We start from the raw sequence: 20,346 nt of genomic DNA on the forward strand, positions 1-20,346 counted from the left end.
ACCGAAGATCTCGGAGAAAACCCACGCAGGTCACGGGGAGAAGGTACAAATTCCATACAGACAGCACCTGTAGTCAGGATCAAACCTGGGTCTCTGGTGCCGTAAGGCCACCGTGCCACCCTGTATTTGGATGCTGCTACCCAACATTGAGTGCGTTCCACTCACTTGCCCATTGTTACTCATCCCATTAACCTTCTCTTGCCTCTCCTCTCCAACAGTTTTATTCCAAGTGTAATTTTGTGTGGTATTCTTCATTTCTGGAGTAACTCAGCATCCCTGGAAAAAAGGAATAAGTTTTGGGCTGGAACCCTTTTTCAGAAAGGAACTTAAACTTTCACAAGGTCAGTTGAGGAAGGAATTTATCTCTATTTCTGTTTCCTGTTTATATCTTAAAAGATCTTCCCTAATGTTGGCCTTTGTACTGGCCATGATTGTTGCTAGGTAGTTTGCCCCATACCCAATTAATCCTTTTATAGTGGATGAATTTGACTGGTATTGCAGGTAATTAGTAATGCCTCCACAATCAATGGTTCTTTACTATCAAAGGTAGACACAAAACGCTGGAGTAACTCAGCGGGACAGGCAGCATCTCTGGAGAGAAGGAGTGGGTGACATTTTCTGTCGAGACCCTTCTTCAGACTTTATTATCACACGTACAGAGGTTCACAAAGTGAATTTCTCTTTGGTGGTGGCACAGCGGTGGATTTGCTGCCGTACTGTGCCAGTCACCCGGGTTTGATCCTGGCTAAAGTTGCAGTTTGTACGGAGTTTGTACGTTCTCCCAGTGGCCGCGTGGGTTTTCTCCAGGTGCTCAGTTTCCTCTCACACTCCAAAGACGTACAAGTTTGTAGGTTAATTGGCTTCTGTAAACCTCCCCTAGCATGCGGAATAAAACTAGTGTACGGGGATCGCTGGTCAGCATGGACTCAGTGGGCCGAGTGGCCTGTTTCCATGATGTATCTCTGAACTAGAGTCTGTGTGGTAAGTCAAAATATGAGTAAAAACTCTGAGTCTTCTACCCGTGGGCGATGGTAAGCTTATGTTTTAATAATAGATAGCAATGTAATTAGATAAGAAATCACAGAGATATTTACTGCCCAGAGGTGGTGACTATACTCCTAACAATCAGTTCAAATTCAATATTGATCTCAAAGCAAAGCCCATAGTCTTGGCAACAGGACCATAGGTTGAATCTCTGCGCATGTATCTTCAATATTTTAATAATAAATTAAGCCTGTTACAAATAACTTTATTCTTTTAGATTGCACTTTTCTGCCCTTAGATGATTGGTGGCCTTGTGCGGTCAGGTGCTAAACCATAATTAAAATATTCATTGGTCAACTCCATCTTCTAGGCTCCGTTGTCGATCCAGGCTTGTGAGCGGAACTGAAATGGGTGAGTGGCGTTAGAAAAATTGGTCAGCATGGATGAGTTGGGGCCGAAGGGCCTGTTTCCGTGTTGTGGGGCTCTATGTCCTAGTTGCAGGAGGATTATGTTGTTGGTTCCCACTTTGGCGATTGAAGGGCCTCTACTCGCTGGAGTTTAGAAGGATGAGGGGGAGGTTCATTGAAAGTTACCGAACAGTGAAAGGCTTGGATAGAGTGGATGGGGAGAGGATGTTTCCACTAGTGGGAGAGACCAGAGGTCATAGACACCTCAGAATTAAAGGACGATCCTTTAGGAAGGAGATGAAGAGGAATCTCTTTAGTCAGAGGGTGGTGAATCTGTGGACTTCATTGCCACAGAAGGCTGTGGAGGTCAAATCAATGGATATATTTAAGGCACAGACAGATAGATTCTTGATTAGTAGGGTTGTCAGGGGTTATGGGGAGAAGGCAGGAGAATGGGGTTAGGAGGGAGAGATAGATCAGCCATGATTGAATGGTGGAGTAGACCAGATGGGCCGAATGGCCTAATTCTGCTCCTATCACATGAACTTATGAACCAGTGGCCATGCCAACAAGGTTCATGCCCTAAGTATACAGACTTAGTAGTTGAATGAGCCGAGACTGATTGTTCTGTTCGGCTGAGGGTTGAAACGTTTCTATATGGCTGAGGTTAAATATCACTGAAAATCAGAGCAGAAGAGGGAACATGGTATTGACAGGTTTCGCAGGCGGCACGTGAGGCAGAGCGGCCTCTGTAGACATGGTTCTGACGTTTCATACTGTGAGGCATGTGTGAGTACATACAAACGTCCTATGTGTAGGAAAGAACTGCAGATGCTAGTTTAAATCGAAACTAGACACAAAATTTCGTTGTCTCTGTACTGTACATAACAATAAATTGAATCATTTCATTTCATTTCATTTCAAAATGCTGGAATAACTCAGCGGGACAGGCAGCATCTCTGGAGAGAAGGAATGGGTGACGTTTCGGGTCGAGATGAAGGGTCTCGACCCGAAACGTCACCCATTCCTTCCCTCCAGAAATGCTGCTCGTCCCGCTGAGTTACTCCAGCGTTTTGTGTCTATTTGAGTACACTATGTTCCTGTTCATGTAGCGTACCACTCCGATACACATACACACTGTGCTGGAAATGCACTCCAGGCAGCATGAAAGGTTCTGTTTGAAATGCCGGTTTGCCTTGATGTAAGTGTATAGGAGCACGGAGGTCAGTGGCTGGCAGTAAGTTTTCTCATGTTGAACGGGGTTTGAATGATATCATCAGGAGCTCCATGGCACCCGTGAGTAGCCTTGTAATTACAATTATTTCTAAACGTCCTGTTGCTGTTCTTGAATGGATACAGCTTTGACAATCCTCTCCTCCAGTGGAGTTTGTACAACTGTACGATTCCACTAGCACGACTGTCATTGCGTGATCAGCACTAGGTGTTATCAGGTACGGAGATTAGAGTCATAGAGACTCTATTAGAGTCGCAAAGCACGGAAACAGGCCCTTCGGCACAACTTGCCCATGATGTCCCATCTGGGTTTGTCCCACCTGCCCACGCTTGGCCAACAATTCTCTGGACCTTTCCTATCCATGCACTGTCCAAATGTCTTGGTGTACCTGCCTCAATTACCTCATGGGCCTAAACCACCTCATGGGCCTGCAAGTATTTAGCTGTAATGAGAACTGGGAGATTAGCCATCTGATGGTGAAACTGTGTTGGTTCCACAGAGGAGCTTGCTACTAATCACACACTGGAATTAGCTCCATGCTCCATGACAAGCCGGTAGAAACAAAGAACTGAGAGATGCAGGTTCACAAAACAAGAGATGCAGAACGATGGAGTAAAAGACCTGTCCCACTGTACGAGTTCATTCAAGAGCTCTCCCGAGTTTAAAAAAAAAAATCAAACTCGTGAAAGCACGTAGAATGTATGTTGCGGGTACGTCAGAGCTTGGGGACGTCTCTTAGCGGCTCGTCATGCTAACGGCAGGTACTCGGGATAGGCGGTAAGCTTGGGAAGACTCGTGAAGATTTTTCAACATGTTGAAAAATGTCCACGAGAGCCCTGAGTACCGACCAGCGGCCATTACCGTAAATCTCCGAGTTCTAATCAGGGCAAACACGGGATAACTCTTGAATGAACTTGCACAGTGGGCCAGGGCTTTAACTCAGCAGGTCAGGCAGCATCCCTGGAGATTGTGGATAGGTGGTATTTCGGGTTGGGACCCTTCCCAACCCGAGACGTTACCTATCCATGTTCTCCTAGGATGCTGCCTGACCTGCTGAGTTACTCCAGCGCTTTATTTCTTTATTTCCCCACAAAATCCCCATGAAGTTTGATTCTCACATGCCCCATGACATTTGGTGCAGGACTTTAGGCAGGACTGATAGCCTCATGCGTGCAGGGGTCTGGTAGCGTAGTGGTTAAGTTACAGGACTAGCAGCCAGAGTTCTGGATCATCGATCCAGAGACAGGCATTCGAATCCCGATGTGGCAGCTCAGCATTCAAGTAATCAAATAAATCTGAACTGAGAATTAAATAAACCCCAATTACTGTGATAATAAACTGATGCATTGTCGTACAATTCCCAGGAGGGAATATGTTGTCCTTGCCTGGTCTGACCTAGCTACTTGTGACTTCATCACCACCACTTATGACTGCTAATTGACTGTCCTTCGCGTAAGGATGAACAATAAATGGCGGCCATGAATACAAACTATCAACGTACTCTTCACCTATGGTTGCCTTCTGCCTCATGAAATCTTCACCTGAGTCCTCTGGAGCAGAGCTGGGTGCGTCCTTGCTCCAAGTAGGCTGTCTGTACGGAGTTTGTACGTTCTCCCCGTGACCTCCGTGGGTTTTCTCCGAGATCTTCGGTTTCCTCCCACACTCCAAAGACGTACAGGTTTGCAGGTTAATTGGCTTGGTGTAAGTGTAGTGTAGGGTAGTGTTAATGTGTGGGGATCGCTGGTCGGTGCGGACTCGGTGAGACGAAGGTCTGTTTCCGCGCTGTATCTCTATACTAAACTAAACTAAATTAATAGAAAGTAACAGCAGAAAAAGGTGGAAAGGACAAATCATTCACCCGCTTGTACAGATTGAGTAATGGATAGAAAAGTTTTATTGAATCTTGTGAACTTTGCATTGAAAAGTCACGGGAATGGTATTTAAGTATGAACATTTATTGGGATTTAAAAGCGAATGAGAGCTGTTTGTTTCAAACTCAGTTGTCCAAAATACAGAAGAAAGACACAAAAAGGTGTAGTTGCTCAGCGGGTCAGGCTGCATCGCTGGAGAAAAGCTATAGGTGAGGTTTGGGGTCGAGACCCTTCTTTAGACTGGAGAGTCGGGAGAGGGAAACAAGAGATGTACAATGTGGTGTAGCGAGGTATAGAACAAATGAATGAAAGATAAGTAAAAAAGTAACGATGATAAAGGAAACGCGTTATTGTTAGCTATTTGTTCGGTGAGACCGAGTTACAGACAATGAGACTCAACAAGACGGCTTTGAAGCTAGTACGACTTGGGTTGGGGAGAGATGGAGAGAGAGGGAATGCAGGGGTGTCTTGAAGTTAGAGAAATCAATATTCATACCACTGGGTTGTAAGTTGCCCAAGCGAAATATGAGATGCTGTAAAATACAGCGTTATTTACATCCGCGTCAACCATTTGTGACGAGTCCATCTGCAAGGATGTGTACAAAGCCAGAGGTCTCTATATTCATACGTGGAAAGTCTTCACAGGGCAGATGAACGATGGCAAATACCACAAGGCAGAGCTTGTCCTCGGCAGCATTCATCAGATGCTTCCCGAGTCCCCGTCGCCTGGTTATTGAGCTAGGCCGTAATTCATTGCTATAAACTTCAACTGTGCGCTGAAGTTTCGAGTAAATACTCTTTGTCCTTGGGCTTGCCATCAAAGCCTTTGCTTGTGTGCGAACTGCAGGGAGCTGGAAAGGGAAGAGAGAATGCGCTGTTAAAATTCCTGAACTGTCAAGCAGGAGCACGTTACATAAACGGATGATCGGCCTGAAGGGTTGAATTGTCCCTTGCTGCTAAACAATTTCCCAACGCAGACATTGAAGTAAGCTGTTCTTGTAAAATACAAATTGCAGCAGCACCTGGACTCATCAGCGGTGAGCAGCACTCGCTAGATAATGGAGACCAAGGCACGAGGAGAGCAGCCCCATTCTTTGGATCGTGCCATGGGGTCTTCACTGTGTCAGGGCGGAAATCCTGGGGGGGGACAGGGGGGACAGGGGGACAGGCCCCCCCCCCCCCCCCCCCCCCCCCCCCCCCCCCCCCCCCCCCCCCCCCCCCCCCCCCCCCCCCCCCCCCCCCCCCCCCCCCCCCCCCCCCCCCCCCCCCGGCTTTGAGAGGTAGGGGGACGATCCCCCCCCCCCCCCCCATGTTTTGTAATCTGGATTTTATCAGATGCTTTCTAAGGGCTGAATCGGCCCGTTCGTTGGTCCTTTCGGAGCCCGGCGCGGCTTAAAATCAAACTGCTGCATCAAGGTGATCGAGGCTCCCGATGTTGCCCCAACCCCGCCGGCCAATTTTACGCAGTGCCGGGCGATGAAAGGCCCCGCGAACGGGCCGATTCAGGGTGGACGAAGCTGCTGTTGCTGGAGTTCGGAGCCGGTCACCAGCCAGGTCAGCTCATGATGTTACCGTCCACAAAGCCTGACTTGTGTGCGCGTGCGTGTGCGCGCGGCAGCTGCCAATACATTGCCCCCCCCCGCATGTTTTCTTAGTGATTTCCGTACCTGTTCACAAGTTCTAGTAGCAGAATTAGGCCGTTCAGCCCATCAATTCTACGCCATTCATCTGACTGCGGGTGCCGCCTGTACGGAGTTTGAGTGATCTATCTTTCTCACTCAACCCCTTCTCCTGCCATCCCCCCATTACCCCTGACACCCTTGCTAATCAAGAATCTGTCAATCTCCGCCTTAAAAATATCCATTGACAGCCTCCACAGCCATCTTTGGCAAAAATTCCACAAATTCACCGCCTTCTGATTAAAATTTCCCCTCATCTTTCTAAAGGTATGTCCTTTTATTTTGAATCTATGGCCTCTAGCCCTAGACTCTCCCACTAGTGGAAACATCCTCTCAGCATTCTCTCTTTCACTATTCCACATATAAAATCATAAGGGGGATGTTTTGGGTGAATTCTTGGAGACCTTTACTCAGAGTAGAGGCATCAAGACCAGAGGACATAGATGTAAGATGAGAGGGAAACAATTAGTAGGAACATTTTTTATTTTTATTTTAATATTTTATTTTATTAGAAGTAAGTACAGTCATATGGCACCAAAGTGCCTAATATATATTTTCATAATACATTTTATGCACAACTTCTTTTTTTTTTTGTTACATTGAAAAAAGATTAGAATAAGAAAAATAAGTTAGATGGTAAAGGATAGAAAGATGTGAAATATATAATGTGTGAAGAAAGAAAACGAGTAAATGAAGAAAGTTGAGAGAGAAAATAGAGAAAAGAAAATAAAATAAAAAAGAAAAGGAGATCATTATTTATAATCTTGACCAACCCTCGTCCAGCCCTGTAACAGTTATTTTTTACAATTGTGTTGCACCATATGATTCCAAAAAAACGACGAATGGAGGCACATGAAGGGCACCTTTTTCCATACAGACGGTGATGGGTATCTGAAACAAGCTGCCATGGGAGGTAGTTGAAGTAGGTACTATAACAGCATTTGGGCCAAACCAGGGCAGGTGGGACTAGCTAGATGGGGCAAGTTGGGCTGAAGGGCCTGTTTTCTTGCTGTATGACTGACTATGATTGTATCCAGCACTGACTCCAGGAATTACCTCTGGATTGTATTTTATCATCTTATCCCAAATGTATAAATGGGGATGGAGGAGTCTGATGGAAGACTGAGGTAAATACATGGAGATAATGTCCCCATTGGCAATGAAGTGAAAGAAAGCCTCTTGTGTGAAAGTCTATATAGCCTAAGCAAAATTCAAGGCATCTATTTCTGTGATGGTTTTGCCTCTGGGGAACTTTTTGAAATTAGTACATCTTGAGGCAGGGCATCTGTGGAAGCTTTCTTGAAATTAATTTCCATGCACAAGATGTCCAATTACTTTTTTAATGAAACATGAATAAGCTTCCCCTTCTCCATAATTAATGACTTCCTGAAGAAAGTGTGTTCTCATGATTCCAATCCAGCCTTTCTCTGCAGTCAGTGATACGTGTTCTGTTTGTGTTTTGCTTAGAAGCCAATGCAAGAAATCAGACTGGAAATGGTTGAAATGCCCCTTTAAATGTTACTGTGTCTATTTAGTGACATTTATGGCTGGCACACAATTGGTATATCTGAGTACATCACGGTTGGTATAGTTAGTATATCCTTTATCTCAAAGTTGGAGAGACTGAGATTCTATCCAGACTTCTGGTCCTGTCTGTGTGGAGTTTGCACGTGAATGGGTACGTTTCCTCCGGGTGCTCCGGTTTCCTCGTAGAACTCTTCATAGTTTGGGTAAATGGCTGCGGTAAATGCTCCGTAAATATGTATGTGAGCAGGAGAAACTGGCGGGGTGGGTGGGAATGTGGAGAGATTTACGGCACAGTGGCAGAGTTGGTGCCTCACAGCGCCAGAGACCTGGGTTCCATCCTGACTGTGCGGGTGCTGCCTGTACGGAGTTTGTACGTTCTCCTCGTGATCTGCGTGGGTTTTCTCCGGGTTCTCCAGTTTCCTCCCACAGTCTCTCGTGTGCAGGAGAGAATTGGTGTGCAGGGATTGTCAGTCGGCGTGGACACGGTGGGCCAAATGGCCTGTTTCCGTGCTGTATCTCTAATACTAAAAAACTAAAAAACTGTGGATGGTTCGATTGTAATAATAAAGTATTGCCTTTCCACTGACTAGTTAGCACGCAACAAAAGCTTTCCGCTGTTCCTTGGTACATGTGACAATAAACTAACTATCTAATGAACTGGACATAAAAATAGGAGGCCATTCAGCCCTATGTAACTCCGCACCTATCAGCCAGCTCTTGGTGACCTTTAACCTCAGCGCTGCTCACCTGCACTAACTCTACATACCTTCATTTACCCATCTGAATAGCTCTTGACTCTTGCTTTGATCAACTGTGATCCATCTCTATGATAGAAGAGGTTCAAGTGACTGAATGGCTTCCTCTCTATATTCTATACCGAATCATCTTCTCGAAAATGGGAACCATTTGGGACTACAATGCTCCAAAGGTGTAATGACACGGTCCATCACAGGTGATAGACATAAAAAAACTGGAGTAACTCAGCGGGTCAGACAGCATCTCTGAAGAAAAGGAAGAGGTGACATTTCAGGTCGAGACCCTTCTCCATGGTCCATCACGGTAATGATCTACCATCGAAGGGGTCTGTCTATAAGAGGTGTTTTCCCATAACGGCAGCCAACCTTTTCAAGGACCCACACCACCCTGGCTACACTCTCATTTGCCTCCTGCCATCGGGAAGAAGGTATTGGATCACACAACTGTAAGCTCCATGTTCAGGAATAGCTTCTTCCCAACAACCAGCAGGCTATTGAAAGCTACAAAACTCCAACCAAACTCCGAACTTCAAACTGGTTAGCTAACGGAATCGCGGAATATGGGGAGAAAGCAGGAATGGGGTACTGATTTAGGACGATCAGCCATGATCATATTGAATGGCGGTGCTGGCTCGAAGTGCCAAATGGCCTAAACCTGCACCTATTACACTAGCGACCTTGAGGCTTTGTTGTTTGTTTTTTTTTTTAATTGGGTTTTTATTTAATTTAGTTTCATTTATTTAGTTTAGCGATACAGTGTGGCAACAGGCCCCTCAGCCCAGCGAGTCCGCGCCAACTAGCGATCCCCGCACACCAACACTATCCTACACACACTAGCGACCATTTACAATGTTACCGTAACCAACTAACCTATTGAACTTTCTTTTTGTTTGTCTATTATATTATCTATTGAGTACTCTCTTTACAAATGTGTTACGCTGCTGCCAGTGAGAATTTAATTGTTCTGTTTTGGGACAAACGATGACCCCTGACTAGACTTGCGGAGGGAACAAACCCTAAGACCAATGGATGGACCATTGCAAAGCATTCTCTGTGCTTGGCATTGTATTGAGGTGGGCATTGTACACAAGCTGTGGAGATGATCATTTCCAGGGGTTCACTTGTTTGAAGTCTTGGTGTTTGTGTGCTTTCTAACTCTCACTAATTTGCAGAAGGTCTAAATAATTCATGGCCCTGTGCTGATGTAACATCTGAGAGTGATGTTTCTGTCTGCATACATGCATCCTGTGCAAGTGAAAGTCGGTCTGAGTGATGGCATTACCAGCAATGTACCGACGGGAATGTGAACTGCTTGCAAAGGTCGGCTTAAGCCTCGGGTGCTACATAGTTTGTCTGAAAGGTGAACTCTGTTGCTCGGCGGTTATTCTTGCTCGCGGCGGAGGGGCCAGGTGGGCCGTCGAGGAGTGAGGTGGGCCATCAGAAACTCCCAGGGAGTGCCGCGGAATCGTCCAAGAGGGGCGCGGAGGCGGGCAGCCAAGGAAGGGCCCACGGTGGGTGCCGGAGGTCGGTCGAGGAGGCAAGCTGAGAAGAAAGAGGGGCCCGGCATTGGGGGGGGGGGGGCATCGAGAACTAAGCGGGACAATAATATAACTGTGGCAACTCTTTGCCTATTTAATGCAAAAGAAAGAATTTCACTGTGACATGTCACATGTAATAATAAAATATCAATCAATCAACGCGGTGAAATGGCTTTGCCAGGCAGGTGAATTAGTGGCCAGTCGACACTGATTTAAGAAAACTGGTAAAGTAATTCAAGTGGGCGATGAGAATATATCTCTCCCTATGCAGCAAGCTGTAATAATCTGTAACACATTGATTGAAAGCAGTATTAGCGCAAGCTTTAACAAAAAATGAACAGAATTGCAGGACAGTGAGAAATAGTGTTGGTGTGGGAATCAATGAATAGATGATCTGCAATGATATATTGGGCTGAAAGGTCTCTGTCCTGAGATTGTGCGATGTTGTTTTTACGGTGTTGCCAACAATTCTGATTCATATCCACGCTTCTACCATTTCAGGGTTGCTCGGGTCAGAGATGAATAATTCTTATGTGACTCTGACTGAAGTTCTGGAGGCCAAGGGAAGCCCTGTTGAAGATGATGACATCTGGGCTTTGTTACTGCAAGCCTCAGAGGTCCTGCAGGAGAATTCTGTGGAAGGTAATTTATTTTCAAGCTATTTACTGGCTCGATGCATGCCAGTATTTACATTGTGTCTTCAGTGTGAGAAATCTCCCAAGGGTTTCATGGATGTGAATGAAAATAATAACATTTGTTCAGCTTCTCATCTTTCCTGGGCCATTTGGACCATCAAGTCTATGCTGGCAATCCTACTTCCCTGCTTATTTTCCAGTTACCTATTCTCTCCACAATATCTAACACCCACACTTCTCTAACTACCGACCTACACTAGGGACAATTTACTGTGACCATTCATATATCGACCAGCATGTCTTAGGATATGGGAGGAAACCAGAGCACCCGGAGAAAATCCATGCAGTATATATATGTATGTTTACGTGTAGGAAAGAACTGCAGAAATCAAAGCTAGACGCAAAATGCTGGAGTAACTCAGCTGGACAGGCAGCATCTCTGGAGAGAAGGAATGGATGAAGTTTCAGGTCGAGACCCTTCTTCAGACTCAATTCAGATTGTATGTTTATGTGCATGTGTATGTGTAAAGGTATAAATACACACACTGAATTTTTTTTCCTCATTTATTATATTATTTACAGTGTACTATGTTTACATATTCTGTTGTGCTGCTGCAATTAAGGATTTAATTGTGTAGGAAGGAACTGCAGATGCTGGTTTAAACTGAAGATAGACACTGATTGAGGATGGTCAGCCATGATCACATTGAATGGCAGTGCTGGCTCGAAGGGCCAAATGGCCTACTCCTGCACCTATTTTCTATTGTCTATTGTCTAAAAAGCTGGAGTAACTCATCGGGTCAGATTTCCTTTTCTCCAGAGATGCTATCTGACCCACTGAGTTACTCCAGCTTTTTGTGTCTATCTAAGCACTTTGTTGTTCTGTCAGGGGCATGGGACAATAAAACACTCTTGACTTGACTCTTGACACGCAGAGACGCGCTCAGAGTCTGCACAGAGGCAAGCACGCACACACGAGCGCACAGATATCCACACACGTGCAAACACAGAGATGCACGCACACTCAGGCAAACACAGAGATGTGCATGCACAGACTTACCCGCGTGCTCGCACACGCACAGAGGTACACGCACATGCACAGAAACACGCACATGCACAGAAAACACGCGCAAAGTTGCGCGTGCACAATCGAATGGTAGAGATTTGTAGATGGCCCAAGTCAGTTGTGCAGCTCTCAGTTCAACATCATATTGTCACGGGAGCAATTGAGGTTTACTTGTAGAGTGGATGGTGTTGACGATGAGCAATGAACCAGCCTGACAGTTTGAGCAGATGCCTTCAGCTGCATTGCCATCACCAGGTAAATACCCCGTGGTTGCTTGCTTGATTGCCAAGCGTAGAAAAGTGTAGATCTAATGTAAATGCTATCTGACTCTTGCTCACCTTATCATCCGCGGCTTGATGCTGTTGATTGGTTCCTGCATCACACATCACTCCATCAAAGTCTGTTTTGATAATCTGCTAATTAACACAGCGGGCAGATTACAGCCGAGAACAGCTTCACGAAAAACCCTTCACAGCTTCATGAATGAACGTGCTTAATCCCCTTGGGCCTTTGACCCTGTATTAACTGATAGCCAAATGTTGGCTAACAGCATTAACTAACAGTTTGGTGGCGCAGCAGTAGAGCTACTGCCTTACAGCGCCAGAGATCCGGGTTCGATCCTGACACCTGGTGCTTGTCTGTACAGAGTTTGTACGTTCTCACCGTGACCTGCGTGGGTTTTCTCCGCGATCTTCGGTTTCCTCCCACGCTCCAAAGACGTACAGGTTTTGTTGGTTAATTGGCTTGGTGTAAATGTATAATTGTCCCTAGTGTGTGTCGGGTAGTGTTAATGTGCGGGGATCGCTGGTTGGTGTGAACTCCGTGGGCCGAAGGGCCTGTTTCTACGCAGTATCTCTAAAGCTAAAAACTAACAAATGGAGCAGACGGTAACTTGGTTTCTGAATTCCCTTCACTGTCGGTTCTGACGAAGGACTCCTGACCTGAAGCATTACTGTTCCTCCTTCCACAGAGGCTGGCTGACATGCTGAGTGTTTTCCACTTTGATTTTAGATTTAGATTTTTTGAAAATATCTTCCCTTTGCTGTCTCCGAGTCCAGAATGACTTGGCCCTAAGCGGGTTGGGGGTTTCAACATACGACCTGCAGAGTAAGCGGGACAAATCTGCGAGGAGAGAACAGAATGGATTAGTGTCAAACTAATGGTTGGTACGGACCCAATAGGCTAAAGGATGTGTTTCCTTGCTGAATGTTAAAATGAAAGCGTGTGTTTGGCCTCGGATCACAAACCCAGTGACATGTCAGCTCCTGCCTAAAGGTCGCCACGATGCTCACCCTGCTGGGTGTAGCAGGGTTAATGTATGACCCAGGCTGGAGTCGGCAGCAGGCACAGGTTATATCCTTGGAGTCTGTTTCAATGGTTCAATGCTACATTGTTTGTCTCGTGTACTGAGGTACAGTGAAATTCATTTTTGCACACAGTTCAGTACAAGTATCACTATACATTAGCACTGAGAAACATAGAAAATAGGGTGCAGGAATAGGCCGTTCGGCCCCTTGAGCTAGCACCGCCATTCAATATGATCATGGCTGATCATCCATAATTAGTACCCCGTTCCTACTTTCTCCCCATATCCCTTGATTCCGATAGCCCTAAGAGCTATATTGAACTCTCTCTTGAAAACATCCAGTGAATTGGCCCCCACTGCCTTCTGTGACAGAGAATCCTACAGATTCACAACCCTCTAGTTGGAAGTGGTCAGTGCATAAGGCAATGGAGCTGGCTGGAGAACCATGAAGCTGAAACACCACCACTGATATGGTGACCGAAAGGCTTGATTCTTGTTCACAAATAACCTGTAGATCCCCATTGTAAAACTGCATGATTGCCATTTCCAGCCACTGTGAAGGGAAATGACTGCCTTGCCCTTCAGCCCCGATTGAAAGAGCAACCCTTGTGGAATGAATCTGTTGTTTTCTCCAGACGGGATGAGACCCAACAAATGCGTATCAATTATTAACCTGTTTTGGGTTAAGGGCTACCCAGCTAATCCATGCCCAGTGAAAGGGTTCCACTGGTGCAGAATTTTAGTTTAGTTTAGAGATACAGCATGGAAACAGGCCCTTCGACCCATCAAGTCTGTGCCAACCACGATCACCTGTGCACTAGTTCTATCCCACACACTGGGAACAATTTCCAGAAGCCAATTAAGCTACAGGCCTGACGGTCTTTGGAATGTGGGAGGAAACCGGAGCACCCATGCGGGGTTACAGGGAGATCATGCACACTCCATACAGACATTACACGTAGTCAGGATTGAACCTGGATCTCTGGCGCTGCAAGGCGGCAACTCTACCGCTGCGCCGCCATGCTGCCCAATTGGGAAGGTCGCCCAAATGATTCGACATTCCATTTTAGTTCCCCGCCAAGTCTTGTCCATTTTCACACTGGGATCCCATTGATACGCAGACGCTCGGTGCACTTTGTGGGATTAGTGCAGCCTGCTGGAGGAGAGATATCAGCAAGCTTTCTCTCGAGTGTACTGGAGAGCAAGTGGGGAGGAAAATATATTGTTGGCGATAGAGCATGGAACAGTACAGTACAGGAACAGGTCCTTCGGCCCACACATCTGTGCTGAGCATGATGCCAAGTTAAACTAACCTCCAGTGCCTGCATGGGATCTATCTCCCTCTATTGCCTGCACTTCCTTGTGCCTGTCTAAACGCCCCTTAAATGCCACTCCCCTATCTGCCTCCACTGCCACCTCTGGCAGCGCATTCCAGGCACTCACCACTCTGCCCCATACGTCTTCAAACCTTCTCTCTCTGCTAAAAGGTGTCGGTAAGAATGGGTTTATATTTACTGGAATTTAGAAGGATGAGAGGGGATCTGATAGAAACATAAAATTCTTACAGGATTGGACAGGCTAGATGCAGGAATAATGTTCTCGATGTTGGGGGAGTCCAGAACCAGGGGTCACAGTTTAAGAATAACGGGTAGGCTATTTAGGACTGAGATGAGGAAAAACCTTTTCACCCAGAGAGTTGTGAATCGGTGGAATTCTCTGCCACAGAAGGCAGTGGAGGCCAATTCACTTGATGTATTCAAGAGAGAGTTAGATATAGCTCCGTGGGCTAACGGAATCAAGGGATATGGGGAGAAAGCAGGAATGGGGTACTGATTTTGGATGATCAGCCATGATCATATTGAATGGTGATGTTGGCTTGAAGGGCCGAATGGCCTACTCCTGCAACTATTTTCTATGTTTCTATGTAAAAAGCCTCCCTTCTGAACCCTGGTGCTTGTCGGGATTTTCATTTGCAGTAATGTGCAATGATATTAATCATAGTAATATTTGCAGCTGGCCTCTCATGGAGGGGGGGGGGGGGGTGCTATCATTAAGAATGTATGCTGCATTCGCCTGCTGCACAGTGCAGAATCAAATAGTGCCTTGGCAACTGTTCACAGAACTCTGAACATTATTTAATTCACAGTTGACAGATTGAAATTGGCAAAGAATCAGATCCGCCAGTAATGCCTGGAACTGGTCCCAATTATAAAAATGGAATAGAGAATGGCACTGGAGAATGAACAAAAAAAATAAGATTTATAAGTGTGATATTAGAATACCCCGGTTGAAAGCAAGCATTCCAGTGTAGCAGGTAATACGATACGATGCGATACGATCGGACTTTATTCATCCCCGCAGGGACATTGGTAACGGGGAAGGCTTTAGGCAAGACCCTTGCTTCAATGGGATTGGAGTATGAAAGAAAGATTAGGTGTAAAAAAAAGAAAAAGTAGAAGGCAATAGTGAAACAACCTCTAGAGTACGATGAGCGTTCCCCGCTGAAAGAAAGATTTCTTTCATTGGAAGGGGTTCATTAGGCTGCATGGTAGCGCAGCGATAGAGTTGCTGCCTTCAGCGCCAGAGACCTATGCTCCATCCTGACTATGGGTGCTGTCTGTACGGAGTTGGTACGTTCTCCCCGTGACCTGTGTGGGTTTTCTCCGGGTGCTCCGGTTTCTTCCCACACTCCAAAGACGTACAGGTTTGTAGGTTAATTTGCTTGGTATCATTGTAAAATTGTCCCTAGTGTGTGAAGGATAGTGTTAGTGTGCAGGGATCGCTGGGCAGTGTGGACTTGGTGGGCCGAAGGGCCTGTTTCTGCGCTGTATCTCTAAAACTAATCAAAAATCTCCATTTTAAAGGAACGTTCTTTTATTCTTAGGCTTGCAAGCACAACATAAATGAGTGCACTGAAGGTGTACTGCTGTGTTAGAGTTGTCAAATGAGACATTAAACCAAAGCCCTAACCGTCCTCTAGGATAGAAACATATAAAAATTCTTAGACAATTGGACAGGCTAGATGCAGGAAAAAAAGTTCCCGTTGTTGGGGGAGCCCAGAACCAGGGGTCACAGTTTAAGAATAAGGGGTAGGCAATTTAGGACTGAGATTTTTTTTTTCAGATGAATCTGGGAATTCTCTGGCACAGTAGATGGAGGCCATATTCACTGGATGTTTTCAAGGGGATATTTAGGCTCTTAGGGCTAAAGGAGGATCGAAGGGCCTACTCCTGCAAAAAGCAGGAACGGGTTATGTTTTAGATATCTAAAAATGACGATAGCTCGAAGGATCGAATGGCCTACCCCTGCACCTGTTTTCTATGTTTCTATCTAAAAGATCGAATAGCAGTGGCCAAAGTGGAGCAAGAGGATTCCTCTTGGTGTGTTTAGCTCCGCAATAGACTGAGAGTTTAAATTTTGTTGCTGAGGTTGGATGCACTTTTCCTCATTGTACATTGGCTTCAAAATAATTTTGTTCAGCGTAATCTATTTTAGAAAGTGAGTGCTGTGATTAGTGCACAAAAAACAAAGATTATTTATTCTTTAAAACAAAAACTTCAATCTGTGGCTGTTGGACATGTGAAACAAAACAGGTGCCTCAAATACCCATGAAAAAGGGAGGAAAAGAGCCAATTCAATTAATAACCTTTCATCTTTAGCCTTATCTTTGACCCAAGGAAGGATCGTTGTATCAGAATCTGGGCTGGAATCCAGACTAATTATTTTCTACTCTGGGCAATTGCCACAATGATACGACCAATCTTACTGCAACGGACAAACTCGTATTTACACTAAACCCTTGTTGACCATAGGGGAGGGGGGATGTTGTCCATTGTTGCTGCTTGTCTGCTATAGTCGTGTAAGAGATTATCATGCATAAGTAGTTGAAACAAACAACTGCAGTTTAGTTTAGTTTAGTTTAGTGATACAGCATGGAAATAGGCCTTTTGGCCCACCAAGTTCGCACTGCCCAGCGATCCCCACAGATTAACACTAGCCCACACACACTAGGGACAATTTACACTTATACCAAGCCAATTAACCTACAAACTTGTACGTCGTTGGAGTGTGGGAGAAACCGAAGATCTCGGAGAAAACCCAAAAGTCCGCGAGCATTGCCACTTTCATTTCACTGCACATCTCGTATGTATATGTGACAAATAAACTTGACTTGACTTGACTTGACTTGGTCACGGGGAGAACGTACAAACTCCATACAGACAGCACCCGTAATCAGGATCGAACTCGCGTCGCTGGTGCTGCAAGCGCTGCAAGGCAGCAACTATACCGCTGCGCAACCGAGCAGTTGCTGGTTTAATACACAAAGGGACCCAGAGTGCTGGAGTAACTCGGCAGGTCAGGCAGCATCTCTCGAGAACATGGATAGGTGACATTCTGTGTCGAGACCCTTCTTCAGGGTCTCGGTCTGGAACTGGGCCTGCAATCCGGGTGAGTTGATGGCCCCCCTCTGCCTGTGGCCGGGGGAGAGGCGAGGATCGGCGCAGTCGATGGCGGTCGGAGTGCAGGTAAGGGCTGGTGGTGGTAGCGGTGGTAGACCTGGCCTGGACGTAGCTGAGGAAGCTGTGTGGGCCAGCAAGGGTCCAGTCTGCAAGTGGTCAGCCTGGCGGTACGAGCAGGGAGTGCCGTGGGCAGTCGGGTGACGTGAGAGCCGGGATGGTGTCTGCCATCGGACATCCATCCGCTGTAACCAAAATCCATTATAAAGCGGTCCGTTACAACAAGGGTTTCCTTTATCTATATATGGAACCATCTTGTTCATCGATTGGGTGCGTCAGTGCCTTACTTCATGGGGAGTTTACCCAAAATGGCATTATAGTCCAAAAACCAAACCAATCCTCCAACGCACAGGATTGTTGAATGAACGCTCTTTAGTCTTGCGTTATGCTGGATCGATACGCAAGTTAAATAGCGGAATAGAAATTTACAGCACTGGATGAGACCATTTGGCACATTGGATCAGTGAAATATTACATCTACAACAGCTGTAGAGTTTAGTTTAGTTTATTGTCACATGTACCGAGGTACAGTGAAAAGCTTTTGTTGCGTGCTATCCAGTCAACGGAAAGACAATACATGATTACAATCGAGCCGTTTACAGTGTTTAGAGATACAACGCGGAAAGAGGCCCTTCGGTCCATCGAGTCCGCTCTGACCAGTGATCACTAGCACTGTCCTGCAAACTCGGGACAAACCACAATCTTTACCCAACCCAATTAACCTACAATCCTGGACGTCTTTGGAGTGTGGGAGGAAACCGAAGATCTCGGAGAAAACCCATGTGGTCGCGGGGAGAACGTGCAAACTCCGTACAGACGGCACCCTTAGTCAGGATCGAACCCGGGTCTCTGGCATTGTGCGGCTGCAACTCTACCGCTGTGCCGCCCTACACTCCAACACTCTGCACTCTTACACTCGACAGTCTTACACTCATCCCACAAAGATACACCAGACTAGAAACAGGTCAGGCATACACTTGGTATATTCATCTCTGTCCAATAAGCAAGGTCAAATATTCTTGGCAGGTTTTATAACTGTAAAAGCTTGGGAACATAACACCGAAATGAATTTGGAAATACTGCTGCTGTATGACTAAGGGTTCTGATGCTTGAAAGTGGCAAGTCTGCGCCAATACAATAGTGTTTGTGAAATTACCATCCATTACATACAGGTCAAGCTGCCACTGAATAAAGAATAAGGTCATTTATCTGTGCCAAAATACATTTGATCCTGGGGCCATTATTGTACAAGTCACAGAATGTCTTTTGACTCGACAAGAGGTTCAGAAATTAGCATGGGCTTTCAGTCTCTGAAGGATTTGAGGCATTTTATCGTTAACAGTTTCTGCATTGTGGACACTCGGAAGGCATTTCAAGATGTCTGTGCTCTGTTTCCCAATTCTCTGCTTCCTCCTGGAACAATCAAAGGGAATCTTTCTGATGCTGCTTGGCAGCTGAATATACAGTCAGGGGTAAAGTGACCTGAGCCACTTTCTGAAGCTTGTAACAGGATCTGCAGAACGCCAGGACAACAGTTCTCTGAGTACATTCCTCAGGTGGTGTGTGTGTGTGTGTGTGTGTGTGTGTGTGTGTGTGTGTGTGTGTGTGTGTGTGTGTGTGTGTGTGTGTGTGTGTGTGTGTGTGTGTGTGTGTGTGTGTGTGTGTGTGTGTGTGTGTGCGTGTGTGTGTGTGTGTGTGTGTGTGTGTGTGTGTGTGTGTGTGTGTGTGTGTGTGTGTGTGTGTGTGTGTGTGTGTGTGGGTAACAGTGCGTGTGTGTGTGTGTGTGTGTGTGAGTGTGTGTGTGTGTGTCTGTGTGTGTGTGTGTGCGCGCGTGTGTGTGCTTGTGCGTGTGTGTGTGTGTGTGTGTGTGTGTGTGTGTGTGTGTGTGTGTGTGTGTGTGTGTGTGTGTGTGTGTGTGTGTGTGTGTGTGTGTGTGTGTGTGTTCAAAGCCAAACAATTGAAGGCACCTTGCGACAAATCGAATAAATATTGTGAAAGCATTTCTGTGCAGGTCTCTGTTGGTCCAGTGCCAATTTTTGGATTATGTGGTCATGAAAACTATAGGGTAACAGGAGACTAACTTCATCTAAGGTAGAGACACAAAAAGCCGGAGTAGCTCAGTGGGGTAGGCAGCATCTCTGGAGAGAAGGACTGGGTGACGTTTCGGATCGAGACCCTTCTTCACACCCGAAACATCACCAAATCCATCACCAAATCCAGAACCAGGGGCCACAGTTTAAGAATAAGGAGTAAGCCATTTAGAACGGAGATGAGGAAACATTTTTTCTCACAGGGAGTGGTGAGTCTGTGGAATTCTCTGCCTCAGAGGGTGGTGGAGGCAGATTCTCTGGATGCTTTCAGGAGAGAACTAGATAGGGCTCTTAAAAATAGGGGATATGGGGAGAAGGCAGGAAAGGGGTACTGATTGGGGATGATCAGCCATGATCATATTGAATGGTGGTGCTGGCTCGAAGGGACAATGGCCTACTCCTGCACCTATTGTCTATTGTCTGTTGTCTCCAGAGATGTCGCCTGCCCGCTGAGTTACTCCAGCATTTTGTGTCTGTCTTTGATTTAAAACAGCATCTGCCATTCTGTCCTGCAGTTTTAAGTTTATTGTTGTTGCTGGTACACTGGTACAGTGAAAAGTTTAGTTTTGCTTGTATTGCAAACAGGTTAGGATATGCCATGCATAGGTACACTCGTTATTTATACTTCCAGAGCAGAAATATATGACTAGGTTGAGGCAAAAGTTACTGCAGATGCTGGAATCCAGAGCAAACAACAAACTACTGAAGAAACTCGGTGGGTCATTTTCCTCCACAGA

At 46.0% G+C, this 20,346-nt stretch overlaps 1 protein-coding gene across 1 annotated transcript in view; it reads left to right on the plus strand.

Moving 5' to 3' along the window:
* The window catches only part of LOC129712842 (tyrosine-protein phosphatase non-receptor type 13-like), a 212,237-nt gene that overhangs the window by 15,759 nt on the left and 176,132 nt on the right, over window positions 1-20,346 (plus strand). The window contains exon 2 of the mRNA XM_055661561.1: window positions 10,497-10,637. Coding sequence (XP_055517536.1) covers window positions 10,514-10,637 — 124 coding nt within the window. The 5' untranslated portion in view covers window positions 10,497-10,513. The remainder of the gene's footprint in view (window positions 1-10,496; window positions 10,638-20,346) is intronic.

The sequence above is a fragment of the Leucoraja erinacea genome, chromosome 34, assembly GCF_028641065.1.
Source record: "Leucoraja erinacea ecotype New England chromosome 34, Leri_hhj_1, whole genome shotgun sequence".
NCBI classification, from domain to species: Eukaryota; Metazoa; Chordata; class Chondrichthyes; order Rajiformes; family Rajidae; genus Leucoraja; species Leucoraja erinaceus.